General features: G+C 40.2%; 1 protein-coding gene across 2 annotated transcripts; it reads right to left on the bottom strand.

Annotated features, from left to right (window-relative positions):
- Positions 1-18,350: 18,350 nt before the first annotated feature.
- Positions 18,351-25,107, bottom strand: LOC306787703 (transmembrane protein 120A-A-like). 2 transcript variants are annotated; one of them, XM_079282939.1, is made up of 12 exons: positions 24,955-25,107; positions 23,742-23,860; positions 23,355-23,486; positions 23,045-23,104; positions 22,863-22,958; positions 21,852-21,941; positions 21,492-21,557; positions 21,281-21,342; positions 20,838-20,930; positions 20,353-20,417; positions 20,057-20,125; positions 18,351-19,331 (listed from the first exon to the last, which is right to left on the bottom strand). In XM_079282939.1, the coding sequence occupies exons 1-12, from the start codon at positions 25,030-25,032 to the stop codon at positions 19,218-19,220; spliced, it is 1,044 nt and encodes a 347-aa protein (XP_079139065.1). In that variant the 5' UTR covers positions 25,033-25,107; the 3' UTR covers positions 18,351-19,217. The 2 variants fall into 2 exon arrangements, with proteins under 2 accessions (XP_079139065.1, XP_079139066.1); XM_079282940.1 differs by lacking the exons at positions 22,863-22,958; positions 23,045-23,104.
- Positions 25,108-25,945: the final 838 nt, after the last annotated feature.

Raw genomic sequence — 25,945 nt, forward strand, 5'->3', positions numbered from 1 at the left:
GCTGCAGCGAAAACGCTTCCTGGAGTCGGTCACCCAGCTGTCCAGTCCCATCATACATGAGCTTACAGCTGTGGACACAGCACAGGTATTAGACATGGAGATGGACATCTTGTGGTTACACAACACTTACAGCCGACTATAGTTTTACCGGAAAGAGCTTCCAACCATGCTGCTACAAACTTAAAACATCAGGCAAGCTGTTATGATCACTTTACACATCATTACTAAAAAGGTAAAGCACCAACGCCTTGAATAAATATTAAATTAATTTAATGGAATCATAAAAGTGATCAGCATTATTATTGGACATGAAATTATATTGAGGACAGCTGTGATGGAAAACCGTCTTGAATATGATTTGAATCAAAAATGTTGTGCAGATTTGTGAAAGTAGTGTTTACCAGATTTATGAAAGTATGTTTACTCAAGAGCTGTGCTAAAGAACAACTTTGAGATACTTGTATTTCACTGAAGTATTTCCATTATATGCTACTTTATACTTCTACTTCACCACATTTCAGAGGGAAATGTTGTACTTCTAACTCCACCTCATTTATTTCATAATAAATACAGATAAAGAATATAAATGAATAAATAATGATGCGTTGCTCTACATTAAGCTACCCAGTAATAATTCATTCAATTCACCTTCACCAGCTGCAACATTAAAGTGATGAACACATGAATGCTTCAATAATTATATCTGAAATGGGACAGTCATTAACTCTGCGGTTCCCAAACTCTCAAGTCAAGTACATTTTATTTATATGCCCCAAATCACAAATCTCTTCAAAAACTTCAATGGGGGAAAACAGAAGAAACTTCAGAAAGAGTCACTGAGGAGGGAATGCCTCTCCCTGGATGGAACGACATGCAATAGATATAGATAAACCTTTTAGCTTGTGACCTTTAAATTCATGATCTGTACTTGGGTGAAGGATTGTTTTGAGGTCTGAAGAGGTTAAAGTATCCAGAATTTCACAGAAAAAAGACAAAAATGAGAGAAAAGTCAAATATATATATATATTTTGTGACTGAGCGGTAAATATTCCAGTCTGACCCATATTTCTTGATTTTATACGATACAACTCAATGAAAAATTAAACAATCAACTTTAAATTAACTTAATATGAGCTTCATGCTGAAAGGAGTACAGCAACAGCTGCACACATGTGTAAAAGTGTATCTTGCACCTCATATCAGGGAATATTTAGTTTGGATTTGAGCCAAATTCTCTCTCCATTCAAGAGGAAACCATCTCTCACGTTTAATCTATCTACCCATTATTCGTTAGACGTGATTCTAACCAGGCTTCTCCTGCAACTGTTTTTTTCACCTCAAGAGTTGGCCCACACATTCAACTCCTTTGTTAATACCTTGTAGCGCATTGTCCACTGGATCTTTCCACCTCAGCCCGAAGAAGTTCCTAGTGACCCCGTTACTAAAGAATCCAGAGTGGATAGATCTAAAAACAGTTCCCAGGTGTTATATTGCAGTCATGTTAAGAAGCCACTGTCACTCTGATTCCTAAATCTCTTTACTATTTAAATTGTGTTTTGTTTCTTTGCAGTTTCCCCCTATTTTCTCTTCAGAGTGCCTGACTTCCCCCCTCAATAGTTAGTTCACTGCTAACCCGACTGCTGTCCTGGGGAGGGTGTAGACAGGCATGTGCTACATCCATGACAGATGGTTCGGGCAGCCTCTTCTACTCTTCACCTGCCACATGCAGTAGGAGAGGAGCTTCCCCAGGACGGCACAGCATGCCGGAAATTCATGCTGCGCCCTCAAAGATCTCACGACCCCCATCTGTGCAGGCGCCCTGACAAGCCATGAGCTCTTATAACTCAATTTTGACTGGACTGTCTCCAGTCAGAGCTCCTAAACTTCAGAACCAGAAGATCAAGCCAATGTCCTACAGAAACCCCGTCTCGGATCTACTTCTTAAATAGTTTTGAAACTATTTAGTACCTCTATTTCTTATTATTTATTGCCCTCATATGATCCTTTCTCACACTATATTATACTATTGTACAACCAAAGTTATTATTATAAGATTATTATTATTAGTCAAACTGTCAGAGTCAGTGGTACAAGTATTCAGACATTTACTTCAATAAAAAACAGCAATGCAGTGTAAAAATACGAGTAAAAGTCTTGCATTCACAATCGTACTTAAGTAAAAGCACAAAAGTATTTGCATTTAAAGTACCAAAAGTAAAATTACTCGGGCAGAATGTCCCTCTTCAGTTTCATATATATATAAATTATGATATATCTGATAATGTGTACATCCATGGTAAAGGTGGGGTTAATTTGAATTACTTCATATGCTGGGTAGCTTCAGCTATCGCATCATAACTGATTAGTTGATTTATGTCTTTGTATTAATAGACATTCTCAGAGTAACAAGCAACTGAAGCGGTCATACATATCGTGGAGTATAAAGTACAATATTTGCATCTGAAATGTACTGTATGAAAATGCTCACGTTAACTACAGTACTTGAGCAAACTTAACCCATTCATTTTTACAACAACGGTCATAGTATTAGTATCCATATCATTATTATTGCAGGTACAGACAATGTCAAATGAAGGCACCCATGTTGAAGGATATATACAGAAAATGAAACATGCAGCAGAATAAAGTAATGTAAAAAGTGATGGTGTCATGTTTTAGGAGCCGTTATTTTTAGGCCATTTAAAATCACAAGACAAGAAAATAAATATGAATCCTTCTGTACTCAATAACTGAAGAAAATAATCCTCCCGCAGGGTTCTGAAAAATGCTACATGTAACACCAAAGTCAAAAACAGCATTGGAGTCATGATGACTGACAGTGATACTGGCTGTGAAATTGTAGTAAAAAAAAAAAATCGATATTTGTCTGTTCAATTCTTGGCTCACAGACGTAAAGTTGGGCCACAAAAATATCGCTGGCCTTTGGAAATGAAGTCTGTTTTATGTGAGTGGAAAGAAAGTAAGAAGCTTGTGTGAAAAAAGTCTTTGAAGTGGGCAGAAATCCCAGACCCCATCTGAAATCCCTCTTTTCCCTATAATGGATGAGAGACCGGAAAAAAAGAGGATTCCTTATACCAAATCTTTCTTCTACTGTATTTTTAAAATCAGCTGTGCCTCTTTATTAAATCCCATCCCCTCACCCTTTTTCTTGCTTCTTATTTCTTTTCACGTCAGCAATCTCTCGTGCTTTTGTGTTGCTGGAAAGCAAACAAGAGAGAGAGACAGAGAGCGAGCGAGAGAGAGAGAGAGAGAGAGAGAGAGAGAGAGAGATAGGTGAGAGAAATAACTGAAGATTTAATGGTGAGACTCAATCAAAACGCATGGATGTTAAATATGATCAGACCTGGCAGATGACAGGTGTCAGTGGAGATGATATACTCACTATCCTTTCAATTTAATCAGGTTTCCACAAACAAAATGAAGTTGTTGGATACTTTTTTTTTTAAATATACATTTACTTGATATGACTTTCTGCCATGCACAGATTAACCTGTTAGGGGACAAAGCGTTGTTTTACCAAGATGCCAAACAGTGCTTATAATCATGCATTTAGTTTTGAGCTTGTACTGAGAACATAATGATGCGTTTTTTGTGATCTTGACTTAAAATTTGAATCCTCAATATTTTCATGAAATCAACGTCAATTTTAAATACGATTCACTGGAAACGCAATGTATTTGCCACCAGCTTGAGCCCTGACAGCGATCTCTCATCAACAATGCATCTATGAAGCAGGACATGCTCACCGCTGGGAATTGTTCACAGCAGATCAGTTTTAAATATTGCAGGGCGGAGAGGAACAAGAAGGACCAGACAGGGTGAGCTGTTTAGATGACGCGCTGCAGGTGATGCACACCTCCGCATTTCAAACAGCAAGGAAACAAACTCATTTTACTGTGCTCTGCATGGCAGAATTAGAAAACACCAATTATTGACTTCATTAAAAATAACGTGGGATTGTTTGGCTGCAGTGTCAAAAAAAAAAAAAAAGAGAACAAAACGTTTCTGACAAAGTAGCTGCTCAAGGAATCATTCCCTCCCCAATAATTCCCGGAAATGTAATATGAAACCACATTTTCTGTTACGAAAACAACCTGGGCTGAAATCTTAAGGATTATAACTTTTAATCTTGTTACTTATTATGAGACAGCAAGTGTCCTAAAGGGGTTACTTCAAGGCTGAAGACAATTCAAAAGGAAAGGAAAGAGTTGGCAAAATTGATGCAGCAGAGACATCCTGACTTTTAGACCTGGATCACACTCCAGAAGCACTAGATCTGTCAGGCAGGTGAGTACAGGGTAACACAGAGTGGACCCACACTTGTTACTTGTTAAGGAAGATCAGATTCATTAGCTTACAGGCAGACCGGTGGAGGTATACAGGTCCAGGTCCAGCACGTACAGATGGCTAGAGAGGAAGGCAGGAACCAGCACTGACAATCTCGCAGCTGATGAAGGGAAGTGGAAACAGGTGAGCAGGTGAATGCGAGAGTCAGGTGACTGAGATAGGTGGCAAAAGTCCGAGGGCATCTGGTGGATGGATGGAGAACAACAATGCAAGGGCCCTGAGGGAAGTAAAAAGTGTCTGGAGACACTGGACTCTTTTCATTTCTCAATCTGTGCATAATTCCTATTAATTCCTTTCCGCATCTCCTTTCTTGACGCCTTCCCACCTGAGATGCCAGCGATGGAGGCAAGAAGGAAGAGCCTCGCAGAGAGTGGAGTCAACAGCTGCATCATCTGTCCATTGCTTTGTTATACGGCTGTATTTAACCATCTCTGAGAGATGAGCATAACCAACAACAACAAGAATGTGTCGCGCATCTTTTATACATCACAGGTGCTGAGAAGACTTCCTTAAAGGAAACACCAGCGCATTCCTCGCCCACAGCTCCTCCGGCAAGTCTCCTCGCTCCGGGTTCCATTTCAGGGTCACAGGAGGAGAACGGCAGGCACAGAATTGAGAAATGAGATGATACATTTCCCATGACAGACCCTCCCTGCCTGACCAATATGTGTCAAACCGAGTGTCTATTTACTATCATTTCATATCTTGAAATGATGATGGCAGTCCAAATGGCTTTTGTTCTTCATTTTGGCCTCTGCAACTGTGAAAATCAAACATGAGCCTTTTGCAATCTACTCCTCAGGTAAGGATTTCTTAAGAGATCTATCATGTACATAAATACTACACATCTGTAATTATAGCGGGGCTTTTGCGCAGTTCAAAGAAGAAAAAGGAATCTCATCTCATGTTGGCCAACATTGAGGAGATCATCCATCGTGGCATCAAGAAATCTTTGAAGCAGTCACAGGACATTGTATTCGAGCTCGTCATCCTCATCCTCATCATACATGTCTTTGTAGCCTGAAGTGAGCCCACACACCGGCTGCTCTGCTCACAGATTGGGGGGCAGAGTGTTTCACCACAGGGATGCCAGACAAAGTCAAGGACCAATGGTTTGAACAGACTCAGTCAGAGGAAGGGGTGGGAATGTAAGAAAGGACGCCATTTACAAAAAAAAGAAGAGAGAAATGCCAGGGGGCTTCAAGAGGCATTTGAGAAACAGAATTTTAATAACATGTTTATTCTGATCAAGAAAAAAAGATTTATGTCTGCAACGTTTCAGAAAATTACAGCAATCACACTAACAAGCCTCTAAATGGGAACAGGAGGATTGCTCTGCCAGAAACAAACTATTGGGTAGATCATTGTGCGTGTGTTTACTGCTTAAATGGTTATTCAGACTGAAAATAGCATTGGCCAAAAAGAAAAAGCTTGAGTTGTAGCTCAATGAGTTTCAGGGGGTATTAGGACAGCTGGAGGCGATGCAGAGAGTCAGCCTTGCTGCCACTCTGCCTTCTGTAACGCTGTTGACAGGACAGTGGCAGTAGAAGGACATTTTAAGCGTAATATTCATAAACTTTATTGCAGTTCTATGAGTCAAAGAGTGTACTTAATGCATCCACATCCCTTTTACCGCAGTATGAATCGGGCGACTGTAGCCTTTCGATTAAACTCTCCCTTATCAGGTCTACAATGTTTTGCTGAGGCCACATTTCCAAATCGTGCAAGCAAAGCTCATCTTGTTGCAGCACAGAGCGGCCTGACTGGGCCTTTGATTATACAATATATTACCATCCCATTTACTGCTGCAGTGATTATAGCAAAGTAAAAAGACCCATCGCTGTGGTAGCCTCATCACTGTTATATTATAACGCTGTTAAATTATGTTTTTATTGCTGAAAATTGGCCATGAAACAAGAGATTCAACTTTAAGACAAACTCAAATGAAGTTGTGCATTATTTAACAGTGGCTGCATGCGATGAGTTATCCCCTTCAGAAAAGCTTCTAATGGGACGAGCATTTCTTTTCTTTTTCACAGTTTATTTTGTGCTTCATTGTAAGCTTTATGTGTGTAGCTGCACAGCAATAACAAAACAGGAACAAATCAATGAGCTCATTTAACAATATCAATTTTGTAATGTATAGAATTCCGCCACACAACCAATGAAAGCAATTTGAATGCACAAGTTAAGAAATTCAAGGTAGAAATGATGAACTCGTAAGAGGTCATAGAAAGAATCACCTTTCAGGCTGTATTTGTATTACTCTGTCTCAGTTTTTCATCCTGATGTCTCGTTTGTCTCTGCAGATATAGGGTCCTTTCTTTGTGTTCTGTATTAAACTCTAATACCGTCAAACATTGTTTTTCATAAACACATTTCCATATTAACTAACAGAACATGTGAGCACACTCGTCTATCCCAGCATGTAATGGGTAAAATGCCCCCAACTGTTGTTGAAGAAATGAATATGTCAGGATTTTACTTCATGAAGTTAAACAAATAAAATAGAATATGCCTTTCGTGATATCGTACATATAGTAAATAGCGGGACATTGAGAAATTGCAACTGCCTACTTAATGTATGAACTTGAATGTGAAATGATTGATTTGTTTGTTTCGGTAAAAACAAACATAATGTTCATTAAAAAACAACATATATAGTTTAGTTTAAATGCAGGCATTGCCTTTTTCTCTTCAGCTAACATAACTTAATAGAGTGAACCCAGCAGCATAAGCAGCAGATGCTGAATAAATTGAGCATACAGTCAGAATCGATCCCGCGGAATACAGAAAAAAAGAAACCATGTGCCTTCACCTCTCGTTAGCAGAGGTGAAGTTTGCTGAGCTGGAGGCTTACTGGAACAAGAATCATTAGATACTACCCAGGATTTTATAAATAGATTGTAGTTTATAGGAGCATTGTGGAGGTGTGTGTGTGAGTGTGTGTTTGTGTGTGTTTTTGTAAGGCAGAGAGCGCATAAATGGGTTATGGGACCTCGAGATGCTTTGGGGGAGGGGTAACTGATGGGACCCCCTGCCATTGCTCAGATCCTGTGACAGGGTTTGCCCTGAAGGGGACTGTCATGTTAGCATTGACCCCGTGGAAAGATTGTTGCCATGGCCACAAGACGCCTTAATGAACTAATGAATCACTCTGGCACACCTCAGCTCAGACACATCAGTGGCACAGAGGGAGGGAGGGACGGGGGCGGGGGCGGGACTCCATATAGACACAAAGCAGGGTTTGGTTTAAAGCAGTCTAAGGGACCCAGGTGGCCAATTGTTCCCAAATGTAGTGAATCCAAATTTGGTCAGGGCAGCTCTTAATCACCCGCAGACAGCACACTTCACATCCATTCTTCTCTGATTACATTAACAAGATGTCTAGGACTGTGCCATATATTTTCTACTCACTTAATGGAGAGGCTGTAAACCACTTTTGTGTTTTCTGCGCTGTGGTATGTGGAAATCTTCCTTGACTCGTAAGAGATTTTTTTTATCCAACAATTAAGAAAATAGTTTTTTTGGGGAAATAAGCTTGATTGCTTTTTTTTCTGAGAGTAAGAGAAATTAAAGGATCGATACCGCTCTCTTGTCTGTACTGGTTTCAGAGTTGTGGTTAGCCTAGCTTAGCATAAAGTCTGAAAGCAGAGATAAGCAGCTGGCTTGGTTCTGTTAAAAGTGAATATAAAAAGCCTTTCAACACCTTTAAAGCTCACTCATTACCTTGCTGTTTATAAATTACTGGAACTATTTCTTGGCGGCCGGGTGCAGCGACTGTGTATCCTGACGTTTTGTCATCACAGCAAGCGCGACAGGTTTGGTACCATCATGCCCAAGACATCCAGAAAGCTGTGCTTACAAACCGTATCTGGCAACGCACATGATATAGCTAGAGAAGCTGCAAAGAATTACTCGACCCCTTTTGCTGTCTTGCTCTCCGCTACCTCCACCTATTTGCATTCTGACATCCAACAACAAAGCTGGCAGAATTTAGATAACAAGAAAAAGCTTCTTAATACCGAGTGTAAATGCAAAGGACTTCCAGATAACATAGATACAGATGTTATTATCCCGGTGGAAATGGGGTCCTACAGTGTAACCTCCAGATAGTGCTACAGACCGGTGGGAAGGGATTTACATTGTTTTACATATGTTGTAAACAGAGTTGGACGTTAATTCCCAGTGGGTCAGCACTACAGTCGTCATTTGTTTCAATGTTATTATCAAAGATATCACTTTATGAGGGTGTAACACATTTTATTTAATTTTTTTTCTCAGTGTTTCTCACACACAGCCGGCCGAATCATCCTACAGAACATCGACCGTTATAGTTCAAATCTTTGTGACCATTTCTCTCTTGAATGTTTACATGTGTTCAGTAATCCTGGTGAAATCTGATTCAGAAAAAAAGCCGGAGCCTTCAGGCAGCTCAGATAAGGCAGCTTTAAACTCCCCCTACTCGGCCACATGATGACGGCAGCCCTTTCAGCTGTTTACAGCTCCGCAGACAAGACACAAGAGCTTCGCTGCACTTACAATTTGAGTTTACAAAATGTAATCAACGTCTTCAACAGGCCAGGTGGCAGACCTTTCAACTTCTCACGCGCTAATGTGAGATACTGTTTCTTGTTTATGCGTTGGAAGGTATGTCACAGAGGGTCGGGATTAGCCCCTTGAAACTGGCCCCCTGTAACTTGACTGACAACTGCAAGTGCAGCGGCTAACACTATTAACCTTAACCCATTCAATCATCCAATAACATAAAAAAGTCAAGTGTGAGGTATTCCCAACGGTGTTAAATATTTGCTGTGTACACACTTGCAGCATTTAAAAATCACGGGGTCAATCTCAGGGTGTAGGGTTCCTCTCAAAGTGCACAACAAAACAGTATTAAACACATTCAACCATGTTTTTCTGTATGTCCATCTATTGCTGGTCCTGTGACAAGCAGACATTTTCTTTAGCCTCTTATTGAGTTTGCTAAAAGACGCTTTACTGTTGTTACAAGTGAAGCCATTGTTTTGTGATGTTTTATTGCTAAACTGTGGTGCTGTCGGTTCAGTGTTTTCACCACTTTTTTGTTACCCCTCCTGTGCACCACAGACAGCCGTGACAGAGCACTGGCCCCTTGGTTGCATTGTCCATTGTGGTTTTTATAGTGGGACACATCTTGCAGCTGCCAGCTTTTTTTCCCCCACTGTTTTGTTGCATTTAGTGTTTTAGTTATGGGGAGTGAGCGTTGCTTTAGCTGCATGAGGTAAGTTAATGTACTTTTGTTGTGTTAGATAGATTTCCTATTTTTTTGCAAGCAGTTGACCTTAAAAAATAGTGACAGACAAATCCCTGGGAATCACATCCCTGCACTTCATGATTTACGAGCAGAACCAACGTTCAGTGGCAATACGAAAAGTCGTGTGTCCTTTATGCAGCGAGGCGAAAAGGTGTGGAGGCCGTCTGACTTTCAAACAGGAGAGCAGAGTTTGCATCGCAAAACCTGCAGTTTGCCCTTTTATTGACCGCCACAATCTTTCCTGAACCTCAACCAAGTGTTTACCTTACACATTTATTGAAACCATAATCTTTCCCTTGCCTCAATAATACTAGTTTTCAGATGAAAATGTTGGAGAATGTCAGAATTTTAAAAACATTGGCACTGGTCCTTAAATAGGCTTGCTCTCTTTTCAATACCTTAATCCAGAGCAAGATAACTCAGCAAATATTGACAACACTGCCTTTAAATGTGCTGCGGTAATCATATTCCCCCCCCCCCCCAAGAGGATAAATCCTGATGTTTCTGGTGACGTGCTGGCCTTTCATGACCTGTCCTCAGGACAAAGAACCCACTTGGACAAGAAATATTGGATTCTAATGGGCGGATTGCCTTCAGATTAACTGACACAAATTTATGTTCCTCCCGTTGTTTCCAACTTGGACACTCTTGCAGTGCTCCCTTCCTGAAGACAAAATGTCATCTGTGCATGCAAGTTATCTCTTAATGTAATATGTTGGCATCAAATTTCGTAAAAATTTCCAAGGATGTTTCCTAGAAAGAACTTTTTTAATTTGGCGCTAATCAGTAAAAATGGGGGATATGGTAACCAGGGGAAATAGCAGTGACCAGCGCTCACCAACAATAGCTGCAGTGAAAGTAACAATGACCGCTGGGGCATATGGAGGAGTAAGAAGCCTTCTTTTGACTCGGTTTCGTGCTGTAAAGACGGAAACAAAGGCAATAAACTGGGCGTTGGGAAGAAAAGATTTTCCTGAAGGCAACACGAGCAGTCATGTGATATTTTAACCCTGTCACAGTGGGGGGCTTGTGCGTGAACAATATGAGTATTTCATGAGTATCCTGTGCAATGCCGCAAGGATTGTAAGTACCTGCTCAAATGTTGTTTCTACAGCAAGTATGACCAACTTCTTAGCTTCTCAGCTTCAGTGCATTGGAAAACTACCAATCCATCCGAATTACAGATGTGTCACCACTGTAACCCCTTAAGGTCATGACATTTGTGTTGCTCGTGGGAAGTTGGGGGTTAAATGACATCAGGATGAGTTAAGATGTTTTTGACTGATTTCTTTTAGATTACAGTACGTACCATTCGATTTTGCTGTCTTTAGGTAAAGACTGTTAGACTAAAATACAGTTGGATAAAGTGGCTCTCCACCACAATTATATTCCTGGTAGTGTGGAGGCAACTTTGAACAAGCATTTACACAACACCTAATTGAACAATTAAATGAATAAATGCAAATGGTGAATCGTTGCCAAAGAGCGCTGAAGCTGTTCTGGAGGCTCATGGTGGGGCAAATTGGGTTCGTTCAAAGATTAAGTTTTTAGTTTTACATCCAAATATTTCACATTGGATGTCTTTCTGGGCCAGACATTGTCTCTCGACCTGCTGCTGTACATGTAAAATGTTGATTGTCACAACAAATTCAGACAGAAGCTGCCTTTGAAAATGAAATCAAGTTATACATGAGCCATGGTTATGGAAATTTAGAACACACACTCATAAAAAATAAATTATAACACTTCATACAAAAATGACAGCTGTGTTGTTACATTGACAATGAAAGTGTTTCCTCCTGTGATTCACTACGGACCACCGTGTATACATGTTCAATGAATGTGCTGCACCTGACATGCTGCCTGTGCTCTGCAGGACGCTGCAGGGTGATTGTGTTCAATCAGACGGAGGACAAAATGTGTTGTGATTAATTTTCTCTTGGCTCAGACTAAATTGGCCATCTGGTTTACAAGAGCACACAGTGTGTGTGGGAGTGGGCCTACTGACCCACTTCATTGTTCATGCTTTGGCCCCTCAGGGCCAGATATTACCTATATGTGGGTCAAGGACTATGCAGGATGCACTTGTGTATGGTTGTATGTGTAAATGTAGATATATTTATATGGATAAATGGGACTGCAATGTTTTTAATTGTTGCTGTGGGATATTGAATTGTCTTTGTTGCCTGGCTTAAATGAATTTGTCCACTTTGATTTAAAAAATCAAATGCAATTTTGACCGCTCCGAGGATGATTTGTGGTCACACTGAAGAGGACATAAAAAGTGTTCAATGATCTTTGTATTGTCGCAGTCGTGTGAGAATCTTAAACTTCTTTAATGGGTTTTGGCAACTTTGCAAACCCTTCGGAACCCAGAACCCTCTCACAACGCTTTCGGATAATGTCCAACATGCACTTTCATCCCCATACAAAACACATTTCTTTCTAAAAGGTATTGTTCAACATTTGGGATATAAATTTCTTTGCTTTCTTTAGAAAGAGCTGGAGAGCTGACGTCAGCACTTGTTTAGTCTAGAAGCAGGCGTCACAGACAGTGAATCAACCCCTCCGAAGCTCACTAATTTACACGCTGTATCTTGTTTATTTCATCTGTACATAAATACCAGGTGACACCATTGTGCTCGTACAGAGACCAAAACCAAAACCTGCTCTCATGGACCGTATCTGTAGCCGGAGACGCTGCCCAGAGGTGCTGGGTGGGTGGATGGACAAACTGTGGACTGTAGACACAGCTGCCACACAGATATCAAAGTTTGCATGTCTCTAAACTCCCTGCCGCTCAATGGCAGGTAAAAGTGTTGCTAATGTGCCTTCACTGCTCCTACACGACCAGCTTGTCCAAAACACAACTGATAGATTCCTTCTATTGCCTTGTGAACATAAGTGTGGCCTCTGGACAGTCTGTGCTGGTCACCGGTCCAGAGTCTACCTGCAAAACTTTGGGACTCACACACCTCTCAGAGTCTGTTACTCTGGATACTCCACAGTGAATCCTGAGTGTGAGCATTGGGACTATATTTTGGTTAAAAAATTTAAAAAAATGTTCCAATAAAAACAGTTTAGAGTGAGCTCTGTGGAATATGCAGAGTAAGACACTGTTTCTGGAAAGATATGTTGCTGCTGAATATTTAAATGCAACTCTTCAATGCTTAGAGCAAATTAAGCACGAATGCAAAACCACAAAAACGAAATGCTTGCGGAGGCAGAAATCTCAAATCTTGGACGAATAAAACGAAATGGATGGATGCCACTACGGGGAAGTGAGAAAATATGTTCGTCTGGTTGTTGGTAATTTGGGTGAGCCAACCTTTAAAAGTCAGTTTCACTGTCTACAAACACATACTGTGTTATTGTTTAATTAATGCTTTAAAGCATTCTACATTTAAGCTTTATAAATAGTAGCATTACATAAAATGTATGCATGTATTTTTAGCCGTGCTAGCGGTGTCGCGATATAGATGTCAACCAGTCCACCACTTTGGTCCAGATTAAAATGTCTCAACGATCGGATGGATTGACATGAAATTTGGTTCAGATATTCATGTTACCCAGACGATGAATCCTACAGACTTTGAGTCGAGCGCCACCATCAGGGAAAAACATTGAACGTGTCGAATGCTTAAGTTTATCACCAAATATCAGCCTGAGTTGTAATTTGTGTTTAATGCTAATTAGCAAACGTTGCCATGCTAGCACACTGAACTAAGATGGTGAACATGGCAAGCATTATACCTGCAAAACATCAGCACGTTAGCATTGTCATCGTGAGCATGCTGACGTCGGCGTTTAGCTCAAATCACTGCTGTGCCTATAATTACAGCCTCGCCAAGCTGCTAGCATGGCTTTAGACTGTGCAGTCTATTAAACGTTGGACATGCTTTGAATGGAATGAGTGATACACAATATGAGGGTTGTCCCCCTGATTCATCATCTTCGTGTAAAGAGTTGCATTGCCGGTTTTCAACGAGCTTTGTATCACCATCATCAAATACTTCCTGAAATTAAGTTATAATATCAAAATAAAGATCAGAGAGTTATTTATCACACAGAATAAAATAGCATGGCATCATAAAAGGAGAAGTATATCTCCACGTTATCTTCTTTTCATCAGCACTGCACTGGTTGGATTTTATGGTTTGACTTGAATCTGACAAAGAAATGCTTTGAGGAGCACAAGAAGACACATGGCAGCGCAGAGCCTGTTCCAAAATGCTGTTTGATGGTTGAAGAAGAAGGTAAAACTGTTGAGGCGCATGGCAAGCAAGTCTACTCCGTACAGTCTGCTTTTTGTGGTTGCTATAGGAACCCGCAGTCCAAACCCCCAGAAAGCCAGAATGTGTGTAATCAGCTCTACAGAGTGGGGGGAAGTCCTGCTAGGGTTACTCCCAAAGAGCTGTGTTAAAATAAAGATGAATTCCCTTTTTTCTTTCAAACTCTGCAGGCCATGAAGATCTCTCTCTCTCTCTCTCTCTCTCTCTCTCTCTCTCTCTTGCTCAGATTTCCTCATTGCTCATGCTCATTTAACAATCACGTTCCCCTCTTATTAAATATTCATTTTCAATTTGCCACTCAGTTCATATTTCCAAGAGGTGAAGGAGTGGCTGTCGTGGGACTCAATTTGCTCATGAGGAGGGGAAAGATCTGAACATCAGAACTGCGAGATCACAGAGCTGTGTTTTCTTTATGACTCTTATTTTGTCTTTACTTCAATTGCATGCATTTATTTCACTTCCTCTCCGCCGATTGGCGAGATACACTGTTGGCTGCTGTTGGTGTGGATTGCGGCTCTCACTCTCCGCTAAAGAGAGACTGCAGGATATGTAAAATGTGATGGGCCAGAGTTCTGTTACATGGTGAGGGCCTTAGGACCTTTCCAGAGTAGCTTGGATTTATCCAAACCTCTCAGGATGTACGCCTCAGGTTTTCATCATTTGTGCAGGTGAGGACTCAAGTACACACCAAAATAGCATCGGTATGGTCTAATGTTAAAAGATTGAACCGTGCCCTGGTGAAGAATAAACTCATTTGAACTCAGCATGATTTGTAAACATCTGTCACGAGAATACACTTTGATGTCCTGTGCAAACAGGATCTCCGTGTTTCAGGATGACTGACTGACTTCTCTGCCAGTACATGTGACTTATTTTACAGCTTGTAATTGGGCACACTAATATACCTGGAGCAGGCAGCCGGCAGCAAAAATCATGGAATAACGTAAGCTCAAACAACCTACCCAAACAACTTGCATTTTCCATATGTTAGCTGACAATAAACAACCAAATATAGTGTATTCTCACCAGCTTCCACTGAGATCTACTGAATTTAACCCTTTAACATCTAGTTTTCCCTTTTATCTCACGTTACACCTGCATCAACAGTTTTTTTGCCACTTGGGGGCCACAGGAACAAAATGTAAACACAACATTGACACACTATCAGCTTTAAAGTGGGTTAAGAACCAGTGACCCAGCCACATAACCCCAAGTAAAAACCAAATCATGTTGAATACTTTTTTTATTCGCTCTATTTTCCTGTCTTTAAGCTAAACTAATCTTACCGACTGCTAGCTATAGCTTCATATTTATTGTTCAAACATTAGAGTGGTATCGCTCTTCTTTTGTAAGTCTCTGTAAGACAATTAATACGAGTATTTCCCAAAATGTCAAACTATTAATTTGCACTTTGTTCATGTATAAAGCTATGTGGTCTCCAACTTCTAATACTTTGTTGTCAGCATGTTGTCAAAAGCCAAATTCAACCCTAAACTATTTTAGATTTCCTGAGAAAAAAATGATTAAAACCTAAACAATGTGCATTGAAGCAAGCTTTGATTATCTTGAACAATAAATCTGAATGTTGGAACAATTTAGAAAAAACACCACAAAATACAGACTATCACCAACATAAATCCAAAGGTGTCAGCATAGCTTTCCACTCCTGGATCAGCCTCTTCCGTCAGAATCCCATCTCTTCTATCATCAGCTACTTCCTCTCCTCGCCTCCCTTTTAATCACTCTGTCCCAGATGGAAGCTGCCTTTCTTTTTCATATATGCTCTCTGAGACAAAGCGTGTGTATTTCGGCCCTACTCAAGCAGCGAAACCCCCCCCCCCTCTCTCTCTCGCCCTCCCTAGTCTTTCCCAGGCAGGGAGGGAAGGTGAGTACAGATAAGAGGTCTTTATCTGGGTCCCAGAGGGAAGGTGGGTTAAGTTTAAGGTGAAGGTTTGACAATGGCGGCCCGGGCTGCTTGCTGTGGCTGTTCCCTCCTTCCCTTCTACAGCTCCTGATGCGAGGCTCAGACTCAGTCCCTGATCCCCATGTCCTTGGGCTCATTCTTGACAGCCCCCACTGCTCCACGCTTTAATGAGAAAGATGAAAGAGGTGCAGGGTGGGAGAATCCCCAGCCCTCCTCCTCCCCTTCCACCACCCCATTCACGTTGCTCTTCGTCCCGTTTGTTCAGCCCTGCCTCGCTCTCACTGGCCCTGCAGCACCAACTCATCCAAGACTTTTTGCTGGGGTGGGGGAAGTTCTACTGTGATAAATTAAGAGTGAGGGTGGTTTCTTTTTCACATTTTTCAGGTATTATTCCCTCTGATCTTATGCGCAAATTTCTTTCCATTTCTTTGTGTTCTACTGTAGGTATTTAAATCATAAAGCATCATAAAGAACAAGCTTTATTGAAATCTTTTCTCATAAGTTACAATGATAACAGCTCATAAAGATTGTATCATTGTGTCTTGCATATGAATACGACCACATGTACTTAAAAGACACCACAGATTAATTAAATAGATCACCTATCTTCTATTCTAGGCTTTTGACACAAATCAACATATTAAAACTTAGAAGACATTTCCGTTTGTATATCAGATTTCTCTATCGGCTGTATTGTTAGTTATATTCTAAATGTAATGCCATGAAGCTCTATCACAGCATACAAAGGTGGTTAACTACCAGCACAAAGATATCTTAAAATATTCACTCCGCCTCCTCTCTTGTTACCAATTCTTCTTTTATTCTGCATGCAGAATAAAAAGTAAAGGTGAGGGTGTGAGCACATCTGTACACAATACAGTAAATTAATGTGATGTCATATTGTTGTTGTCGGATTTGTGTGCTAATGTGATGATTTATCAGATATTTCATTTCACTTCCACACCACCCTACTTCCGACGCCCTCGCTCGGACACAACCATCTTCAAACTCGACCTTCATTTCGATCTCAGCTGCACACCTGCGACGCCCTCATGGTGACAAAAGCTGTCTTATAAACAGTAGGTTTCTACAGGACCACATTTTGTCATGATGACACACACACGGACTCAAAAGGTAAAAACATTACCAGCGTCGCTGTCACAGCTGGTAAGCAGGCCACTAAGCGTTACAATTAGTCACTTAGATGTTCCATAATCCCTTAACCACAGAAACCCCCAAAGGGTGCTGCCCCCCACAGTGGGACCACAGCACTTCCTAAAACTGTATATTATGTGCTCAAAACCCTGCAGAGACCAGCAACAGTGCCTCCACCAGGGTCACAAGCTCCAAAAGCGTCATTTTTTGTGCAGATAATTGTTTAGTTCTTTAAATATTACAGTACGTTGGGAGTGCAAAACTAGCAAGTAATCTGCTACGGTTGACCAGTAGTCATTCATTTAAGAAAAGAGGGCAGATTGAGATTAAAAAAGGGGGTCTACCAGTACCGACTCTAGATGTGGCCCTTGAGCCGTGGGTCCAGCCTTCCCACTGACGCCTTCTAATTGTCTCGTTCAAACTACAGCAGAACCACTCACTGATTAGTAACATTCACTCAGTGAAATTGATGATTGATCTTGTTGGCGTGTGAACAATAAACGCCATCATTCAACACCTCCTCATCCTGCTTAGAGTCCTGCAGCACCAGATGGCAGACTGGGATCACCCTCAAGAGATGTGATCCATCCGGGAGATTCTGTTACTCCAAAAATAAAGAGTTTCGTCAGTGTGTGTTTACATAAACAGTAGAACCAGGTCGGTGTTCACGGTAGTTTAATGTCTCCACCTTGTGGTCATTTTGATGTAATGCAACAATGAACAAAATGCTTTAGATAAAGTTTTTCAAACATTCTTAGATGGAACAGGGATTGGAGAGTTGCTTGAAGCATGTTAGGATGGGATCTGTTTACTGCCAGTGTGAACAGAACGATTACAGCAGGTAAACCCATTTAAATGTTCGTAAAAACACCAGATGTTTGTTTTAGGCCAGGCTTTAAAGTTTAAAGGAATACTTCACCCCCAAAATGATCACTTCCATATCAACTACTCCCCTTGGTGTTTCCTTGAATCCGTGAAGAAAACATTGTTTTTCTCACATGCCTCCAGGGTGAAACAAGAATTAAAAGAAAGAAAATCATTTTTTCCCCAAGAATTCAAGGTAACACATGGTAAGTAAATGACATACAAATACAAATTTTGGGGGTGAAGTATTCTTTTAAATCATGTAGCTAGTCTCTAAATGTACGTCGAAACATAAAGTGAGACAATGTAGGCCAGAAATACACCTCAACAGTGAGTTTGGATGAGGCTATACTGAAGACACATTATAGGTACAGATGTAGATTAGGAGATCTCGTAACCTTAAATAGGGGCAATAAAAACAAAAACACATGGGGGCTTGGAGTGTTTTATTGGCACTTTCTGTAAGAATAAAATACAGTGCAGCTGCTGAGAAACAAACTATAGATTTCCCCAAACGGTCATGATGGAAATAGCTTAGCTAGTTCCATATTCAGTAACATTTCCGAATCGGAGTTGTACAATTCTAAGAGAGACAATCCTGCTGAAACATCGGGTGTAACGGTACGCGTATTCGCATTGAACCGTTCGGTACGAGGCTCACGGTTCGGTACGCATGACGAACCGAATAAGTTTGAATAAAGAAAATAAAAATTAAAAAAACTTTTTTTAAAACCTTTATTTAACCAGGTAGTCCCATTGAGATTAAACATCTCTTTTGCAAGATGTAAGTAACAATACAAGATGTAATCAAGATGTAAGTAAAAATACTACATAACAGTAAGGAGCAGTTTGTTTTTTATGCTTATGTGTTGCTAAGAAGACACCCCAGAAGATGGGTCACTCAGGTATAGTTCCATCATTGTTCAAAGTCAAAGAATAACTTTGTGATGTTAGTTGTAATGAATAAATATATTTTAAAATAAAGTACATTTCTCTGGCATTTATAGTTTTCTACTGTACCGAAACGTACCGAACCGTGGCTCCACTGTACCGTACCGAACCCAACCGTGAATTTTGTGAACCGTTACACCCCTAATCCTTACGGTGCATTTTATTGACAGGTCAATGAGATAATGTCTATGACCTACCCGTAAAACACATTGCACTTTAAAAATGAATTAAAAAGGATATTGCTAAAAGTAGCAGTACATGTGAATTGTCCACAACGACAACAATCACGCCACCGATAAAGAGCTCTGAGGAGAATATTAGAGCTAATGGCAACAGCAACAGGAGGGTTTTTGGGTTATTCTCTTCCTTATATGATCTTGGACTTGTCCTGGTTGCTCATGTACTTCTGGTAAACCACTCCCAGCGTGGTGAAGAAGTTCCCCATGAAGAGCACCACGTAAGAGCAGCAGCACATCACAACCTGCACCACAGCAAGAAAAAAAAAGAAGCTCAGAAGAAGAATGTTTCATCGAACTTTTAGAAAATATTTACTTCCTCAATATTTACTTAACCAAAATATTGAAAAATAAAACCTTTGTGATTGTTACTGGTGGAAGGTGGAAAATACAAGGCGGAATTTTTCTTTAAAAAAAAATGCAGGATGTGTGTTTTTGTAAAGTTGGTCGTAAGTGCTTGTGATTAAAAAAAAAAGAGAAGAAGATTTTAAAAACTTAACATAATAGCTCCGATAGGGCCATGTTGCACGATGACGGTTGTGCATGCAATTGGAGAAGTTTGCACAACAGCGTATTAGGGCCTATGTCAGTAAAAAAAAAGACATTTTAAATGACGGAGCCGGGGATGAGAGGAGGTATTCCAAGAAAAAACTCAAGAATATACGAGAAAAAAACTTGGATATTGTCTGAGGAAAAACTGCTTTGACTCTGAGCTGTTCCTGTGTTTGCACTGTACGGATAATACTTGGGAGTATTTTTACAAAAGAAAAAATCTGAATCTGATCATTATGACAAAGTTATAGGGCCCATTTCTGATTGATAAAACAGATTTCAGGATGTTTATCCTCAATAGATATGAGCCATTCTTCCATTGCTGAAAACAATGGGATCTATGACTCCAAGAAGAACTGGTATGATATTTCTGCGAGTAAATAAACGAGAGAACGTCGAAGCTCTCCGGTGTACAAACCTGCCACTCTTTACACTCCGGGAGCTGAAACAGCCTGAACAGTGTGATGCTGTTGTAGAGCTGCCAGAACTGTCAGAGGAGGAAACAGTCAACAGTCATGAAAGTAAAAAAAAAGTTCCAAGTTTTTAAATTTGGTATTTCTAAACTGAGATGTTCACACAGACTTTTTTTCAGCAGTTTTCAATCTTCAGAACAGGCAATGATTAATATCTACATGTGTTTGGTTTATAAAACGCTAATTAATGAGCCCTAGATGTAATTAGGCAGTGAGCACGACTAGGAGAGAAGCTACTCACATGACCAAAGAACAAGAAAGGAAGCAGGAAGGTCAGTCCTCTCCACATCCAGGACTGGAAACCCTCTGAACACCAGGAGAGGAGAGGAATATATCATTAGAGGATGATCATGACCCATATGTAAAGTAGACATTCGAGAAATTAAACATTATGATTATTGGAATCCAAGAAATATTATTCTTTTTTTTGACAAGGATCCCTTTGAAAAAAAAAAAAAAGAATGGTGACCAACATCTGTACTGAGCCAAAACATTGAGCAGTTGAACAAGAGTCCACAGCCTGTGAGGCTGTACTTGGCACAGAGTTTCTAAATGTATGATATAAAGTCAGAGAAACTCCAAGATCATCCGGAGTCATCATCTGAGAAAAATGAATGTCTGTACCAAATTCCCAAGCAGGATCACGTGTGCCCCTTCTTCTTGAATCATTTCAGTCAATTATAACAAACACACGGACAGACGGACAGCGGTTCAGAGTGCACTCACCGACTGTAACATCCATGTTGTGTTTTTCTCCCAGAGCTCGGAGTCTGTACAAACAGCCACTCTGGTAGTAGTACTGGAGAAACTGGACAAAGCCTGCATCGCAAACAGAACAGAGAACAAAAAAGGGAGTTGATAATTGTTGGCCAATATATCACTTATAAATACAGACTGTTTTCTGTCTCAGAGAAACAGACACATTCACGTGTCCACACTTGATACTACACACAACATCTGCTTTCCTTTTAAAACTGGTGGCATCTTTCTTATCTTCTGGTGCAAGCCTTGCACATTTCAACCGTTCAAAAGTTTGTATTCTCCTGCTGCAAAAGCTTGATTGTGCCGACTCAGATGCCTGAGGACTCATCTTTATACATAGATGTTATTTTGCATCAACGGTTTGTAAAAAAAATAAAAAAAGTCACGACACAGTTTGCATCTCTTACTTTGGTATAGACAGTTTGTTAGGAACTGATTCCTAAACATCTGGTAGAGAGCGCCTTCAGGCCTGCCAACAAACACATCTGGTTAGAATGGAGCACAAACCAAAACATTTATCACATTTAAAAGCTGAAAGTCATAAAAGTCAATGTATCATTCTATTTTGTACAGGTATGGTGATAGCGTAAAAAACCCAAAGTGGATAACATCACTCACCAAGTGAGCATGACTCCTGACTGGAAGGTTGACACATAGTGATGGAAAACCCACCAACCTTTGATCCTGAAACAACACGGAGGACTGAAACTGAACAGGACTGCACGTAGAACTGCTAGATCAACATTAGCATTAAACGATAGCGATCAGCATTAAACACGAAGTGTTACACAGTGAACATCTGTTACATGGGTGAAACGCATGTCTGATGCCTTTGCGGTCTGGACAGCGGGGCAATTGTGGTTTGTATTTATTCAATCAAACATTACAGCAGTGGTCGTAGCAGACACGCCTGGTGAAAATCTGCACTTTTCTAGTTGTTAGAATAAAAACAGGAAATAAAGTAAATTCGGCGCTGACCGTGAGCCGTTGCTGATGAGGACACTCTCCCGGATGGTGAGTGTGCAGTAGTACCACACCAACAGGAAGTTGAACACGGCATCTAGGGCTCTGAAACAAAAACAAAAAAAAGTTAACATCAAAATATATTAGATATTGTATGTTTTGAGATTTCTTTCAGAAAGCAACTCCTTGAAAAAAAACTTCAAAAGGATTAATCTTCCTGGCGATGGGTTAGAAATTGTGGGATGAAAATCTGTGGTCCGGTGAACAGCTGATTTTGCGCCAAGCAGACAAGTCGCATTCACGTGATATTTGACACATTTTCTGTTTATTATAATAAAAACATCAATATATTCCCTGGAATATATGATGAGCTCTTCGGACACGATACAAGACCGGCAGACGGGGAGGAAGATAAATCACTCAACTGTTACTGTAACTTACTTACCTATTTGACGTTCTCTCTTCCAAATAATCCAGCCATGTAACTGTCATTCACGAAATGAAATCGCAAGTTTTAGGATCCTCCTCAGCCCGGGAAAATGCACGAACATGGTTCGTAAGAGTGGCATCTACAATGTAACGGGATGCGCAACAAAAGTAACCCTGGGCAGTCAGAAACTAAAGAACATCACGTCACCCAGTTTAAATAAATAGAACATATTCCAACGATGTAATCCACGGCCAGAGCATCGTTATTATTATATATGCCTTTATAAAAAGCAGTCGACCTCTAATAAATCGATATAAATAGAAAAGATCAACAACAACACACAACCCTGTATCAGTCAGACCCTGGCATGCATGTACCAGGAGTTATGTTGTTGACTTAATTCGGAAATAGTCCATGAATCAATCTTTTTTTTTGGACATTCCCTTAGTTACAATAAATGAACGACTTTGTTGCACTGAGACATGTTCCTTCATCACGATAGACGTTGAGCACTGTAGTTCCTTTTCTGTCTGTCGCACATAAACTGTCCTGCTGAAAGGTTCTGCAAACATAAACAAGGTGTTGGGAACTCTTACCTGTAGCTGAACAGAAAGCGGCATGTGAAGGAGAACACAAAGAGGATGACCGTGAGGACCAGTTTGAATTTCTCGTATTCGTCTTTGTAGGCAAATCTGAAACAACGTTAATGTGATGTTGACGCGACTTTACTTTTTAAAGATTTTGTTTTGGGTTGTGAGAAGTGGAACGGCTGACTTACTTTGACTGTTTGTTGAGGAGTGTTACGTTTACGTTTCCTAAAACAAGAGTGAGGTATAACCTAAACGGGAACAGATGTCAGTCATTCACAATGCAGACATCGCAAATATTGGGATTGTTTTGTGGTTTTATCTTGTGAATATTTTCAAATCAAATGTGGTGCTTCATTAGCTGGTATAACACATGTACTATGCTAGTACTACAACGCTACTAATACTTCAACTATTTTGAACAATTTGGAGAAAGAAATACTGACAATTAATATGAAACTCCTCTTTGTCATCCAAGTAAATCATATGACAAAATCGAACCCGTTCTTCTTTGGCAGAAAAGCTTCCATCTCAGAGAAAGCATCCGTTCTCTCTTTGATGGAGTCCTCCATTTCAGCAATGGCAGCCACGTCCTCTGGATTTAATTTGGGGGTTGGATGATTTTCTTTGCATCTAAAAATGGAAGAAAAACAATATGATATGGTTATAACACAGCACAGACTTGCATACATACATAAAGTATATCAGGGTATTCAGAAAGAAATTAAATTGCCAAAAATGAACGCGCAAAGACACGGAACGCTCTATTGCCAGATTTTGAATGAGCGCAAAGAAGCATATCAGATACATTATCTGAGCCCTTTAGGTCCTGGCCGAGAAAAACGCACAAATACTCCCACAACAAATGCATCTCTGATCAATACTTACTCTTCTAGTGACGCAGTGAGCTCTTTCAGTTTCTTCCTCTGACGAGCTATGGCACCGGAGCAGCTGTCTTGCAGTTTCGCCACTTCCTCAAGTTTCTGTTTGTATGACCGATGGGTGTCCTGGAGGTGAAAAAAAAAAGAAGCAATACACAAAGTTGTGTTGTGCAGTGCCAATGTTTACATTTTTTATTTATTAAAAAAAATCTGCAAGATAGAGATGCACACGAGACAACACATTTAAATGTAAAATACTGTTTGGAAATGGGTTGTTGCGTAAAGAAGCCAGAATAGATATTGATATTGGGGTAACAGATGCAGAATACCAGAATGTTTCTTCCTGAAATGACCAATTTGTGTCATACTATGATTTATTGACGACGATGCTGTAAATCATTGTCAGATTTAACCGGCAGAGCAATATCATCTATGTACAACAAACTCCTAAATCAAGTTCCTCAATTTCAAGAACAAAGTCATTTCCATGTATTGCAAACAGGAGAGGAGAAGGAACATGACCTTGTTCAACACCAAAGGGAGAAGTAAACCAAGCAACTTGTATATTATTTACTTCTTTACAAGCACCAAAACAATGCTTTCAACACTTTAAGAAAACCTGACATCTGCCCTTGCTTTTGAAAGTTTAAAAGTGGGTTAATCTCCATAAATCTAATCAAAAGCCTTTGGAAAATCGACAAAACATGATTTACTTTTCGCAATTCCTGCTCTTATACTCCTTCAAAATGAGTGTGATGAATGCACAATGATTAATAAGGATGCAGCTCGATCATATTTCTTGTTATTGTTTTGTCTTCTGTCACCTGATTTTATTGTAGGCCTGTTGATACTTACACTCATAAACCTCTTTCTCCCCACCGATGTATCCCGTCAGTGCGTGTTATTTATGAATGGTGGGACTGTTAGGTATATTCATAGAAAAATGATCATTGTTGTCCACTAAGCATGTGACCTACCAAGTTGCAGCACAATTAGCTGTGTGGTCACAGTGATCACGTGGAGGGCTGCACCCGAATATTGAGACACATAAATGTAGCGAGTGGAGTAAAAAGTACTTTGTTTACCCCTGAAATGTAACATTGGTGGAGTTGTAGAAGTCTACAAGTACCACCACCTCCCACCTTACTGCCACTGTTACCCTGAGCAGGGCTCACTCCCCTGGGTGCAGCTGAGGAAAGTGTCGCTTCCGTTTGACTCACCTGCATTTGTTGGTGGTTCTTCTCTAAATCCTCCCATTCGCGCAAGCATTCAGTGAAACCCGTTGGATTGAACAACATTTTCTACACTGACATTTGAAAAAAAGACCCTCCTGGTGCTGGGTTAACGTTCAACCTCATGCTGTGCAACAGTTGTGCTGCCGTCAGTGTCAAAAGAGAAACCTGCTTCCTGTAGTGCCCTTCATGATAAAAGCCTGAGGTGTGGCAAGAGTTGGAGTTAGAGACCAGGGGCCATTTCCCCGATACATTTTATGATTACTCCCTGATTATTTCTGTTTCCTGGAAAATATTTCTGTTTCTGTTTTAGGAAGATCTAGGACCAGAAAATGTGACTGTTCTTTTAGTTTACTTGTGTTTTAAAAGTGTGAAAGTTGTTTTTGACAGCGGTGGAAAGCAAGAACATCAAGTACTGTAGGTTATACTTAAGTCAAATTTAGAGGTACTTGTACTTCACTTCAAGTAATTTCATTTTCTGCTAATTCTCTACTCCACTACTTGTACTTTTTTACCACACTAAATTCATTATTTTTTTAAATAGATATTAGTTCCTTTACAAATTCAGATTGATAATACAAAATATGATCAACAAGTAATTTATGAAACAGTTTAAACAGTTAAAAAACAAAAGACATACCATCGCAACCCAATCCACAGTAGGCCCAATCTATAAAGCGGGAGACTGCGCATTGTGTTAAACTTTATAAATTAGACCAAATAAAACTATTGAGGAGTTAACAGGCTAAAACGTTGTAAATGTTGAATAAAAGACGTTTGTGCTTTTATTTTTTAAGACAATGTACAAACGTCCGGTTTTATCATAGCTAACGATAACACCCTTTACAAAACTCCACAACCATTCCTATGTGCGTCGTGCATTTTTGCAACTGGTTACTCCAATCAGATGGCACGTTGGTGAGCTCTAAGATTTTGGTTCCTCGTTCCAGCCAATCACCACCAAGACCTTTAAACACCC

The sequence above is a fragment of the Melanostigma gelatinosum genome (assembly GCF_949748355.1).
Source record: "Melanostigma gelatinosum genome assembly, chromosome: 14".
Classification (NCBI taxonomy): domain Eukaryota; kingdom Metazoa; phylum Chordata; class Actinopteri; order Perciformes; family Zoarcidae; genus Melanostigma; species Melanostigma gelatinosum.

What these genes read in the sequence shown, in the direction of transcription:
- LOC306787703 (XM_079282939.1), bottom strand. Translation starts at nt 25,032, where the DNA reads ATGTTGTTCAATCCAACGGGTTTCACTGAATGCTTGCGCGAATGGGAG. An exon ending in CTCACTGCGTCACTAGAAGA is followed by an intron (nt 23,487 to 23,741) that starts GTAAGTATTGAT and finishes TTCCATTTTTAG; the next exon opens with ATGCAAAGAAAATCATCCAA. An exon ending in AACAAACTGTCTATACCAAA is followed by an intron (nt 20,931 to 21,280) that starts GTAAGAGATGCA and finishes TTTGCGATGCAG; the next exon opens with GCTTTGTCCAGTTTCTCCAG.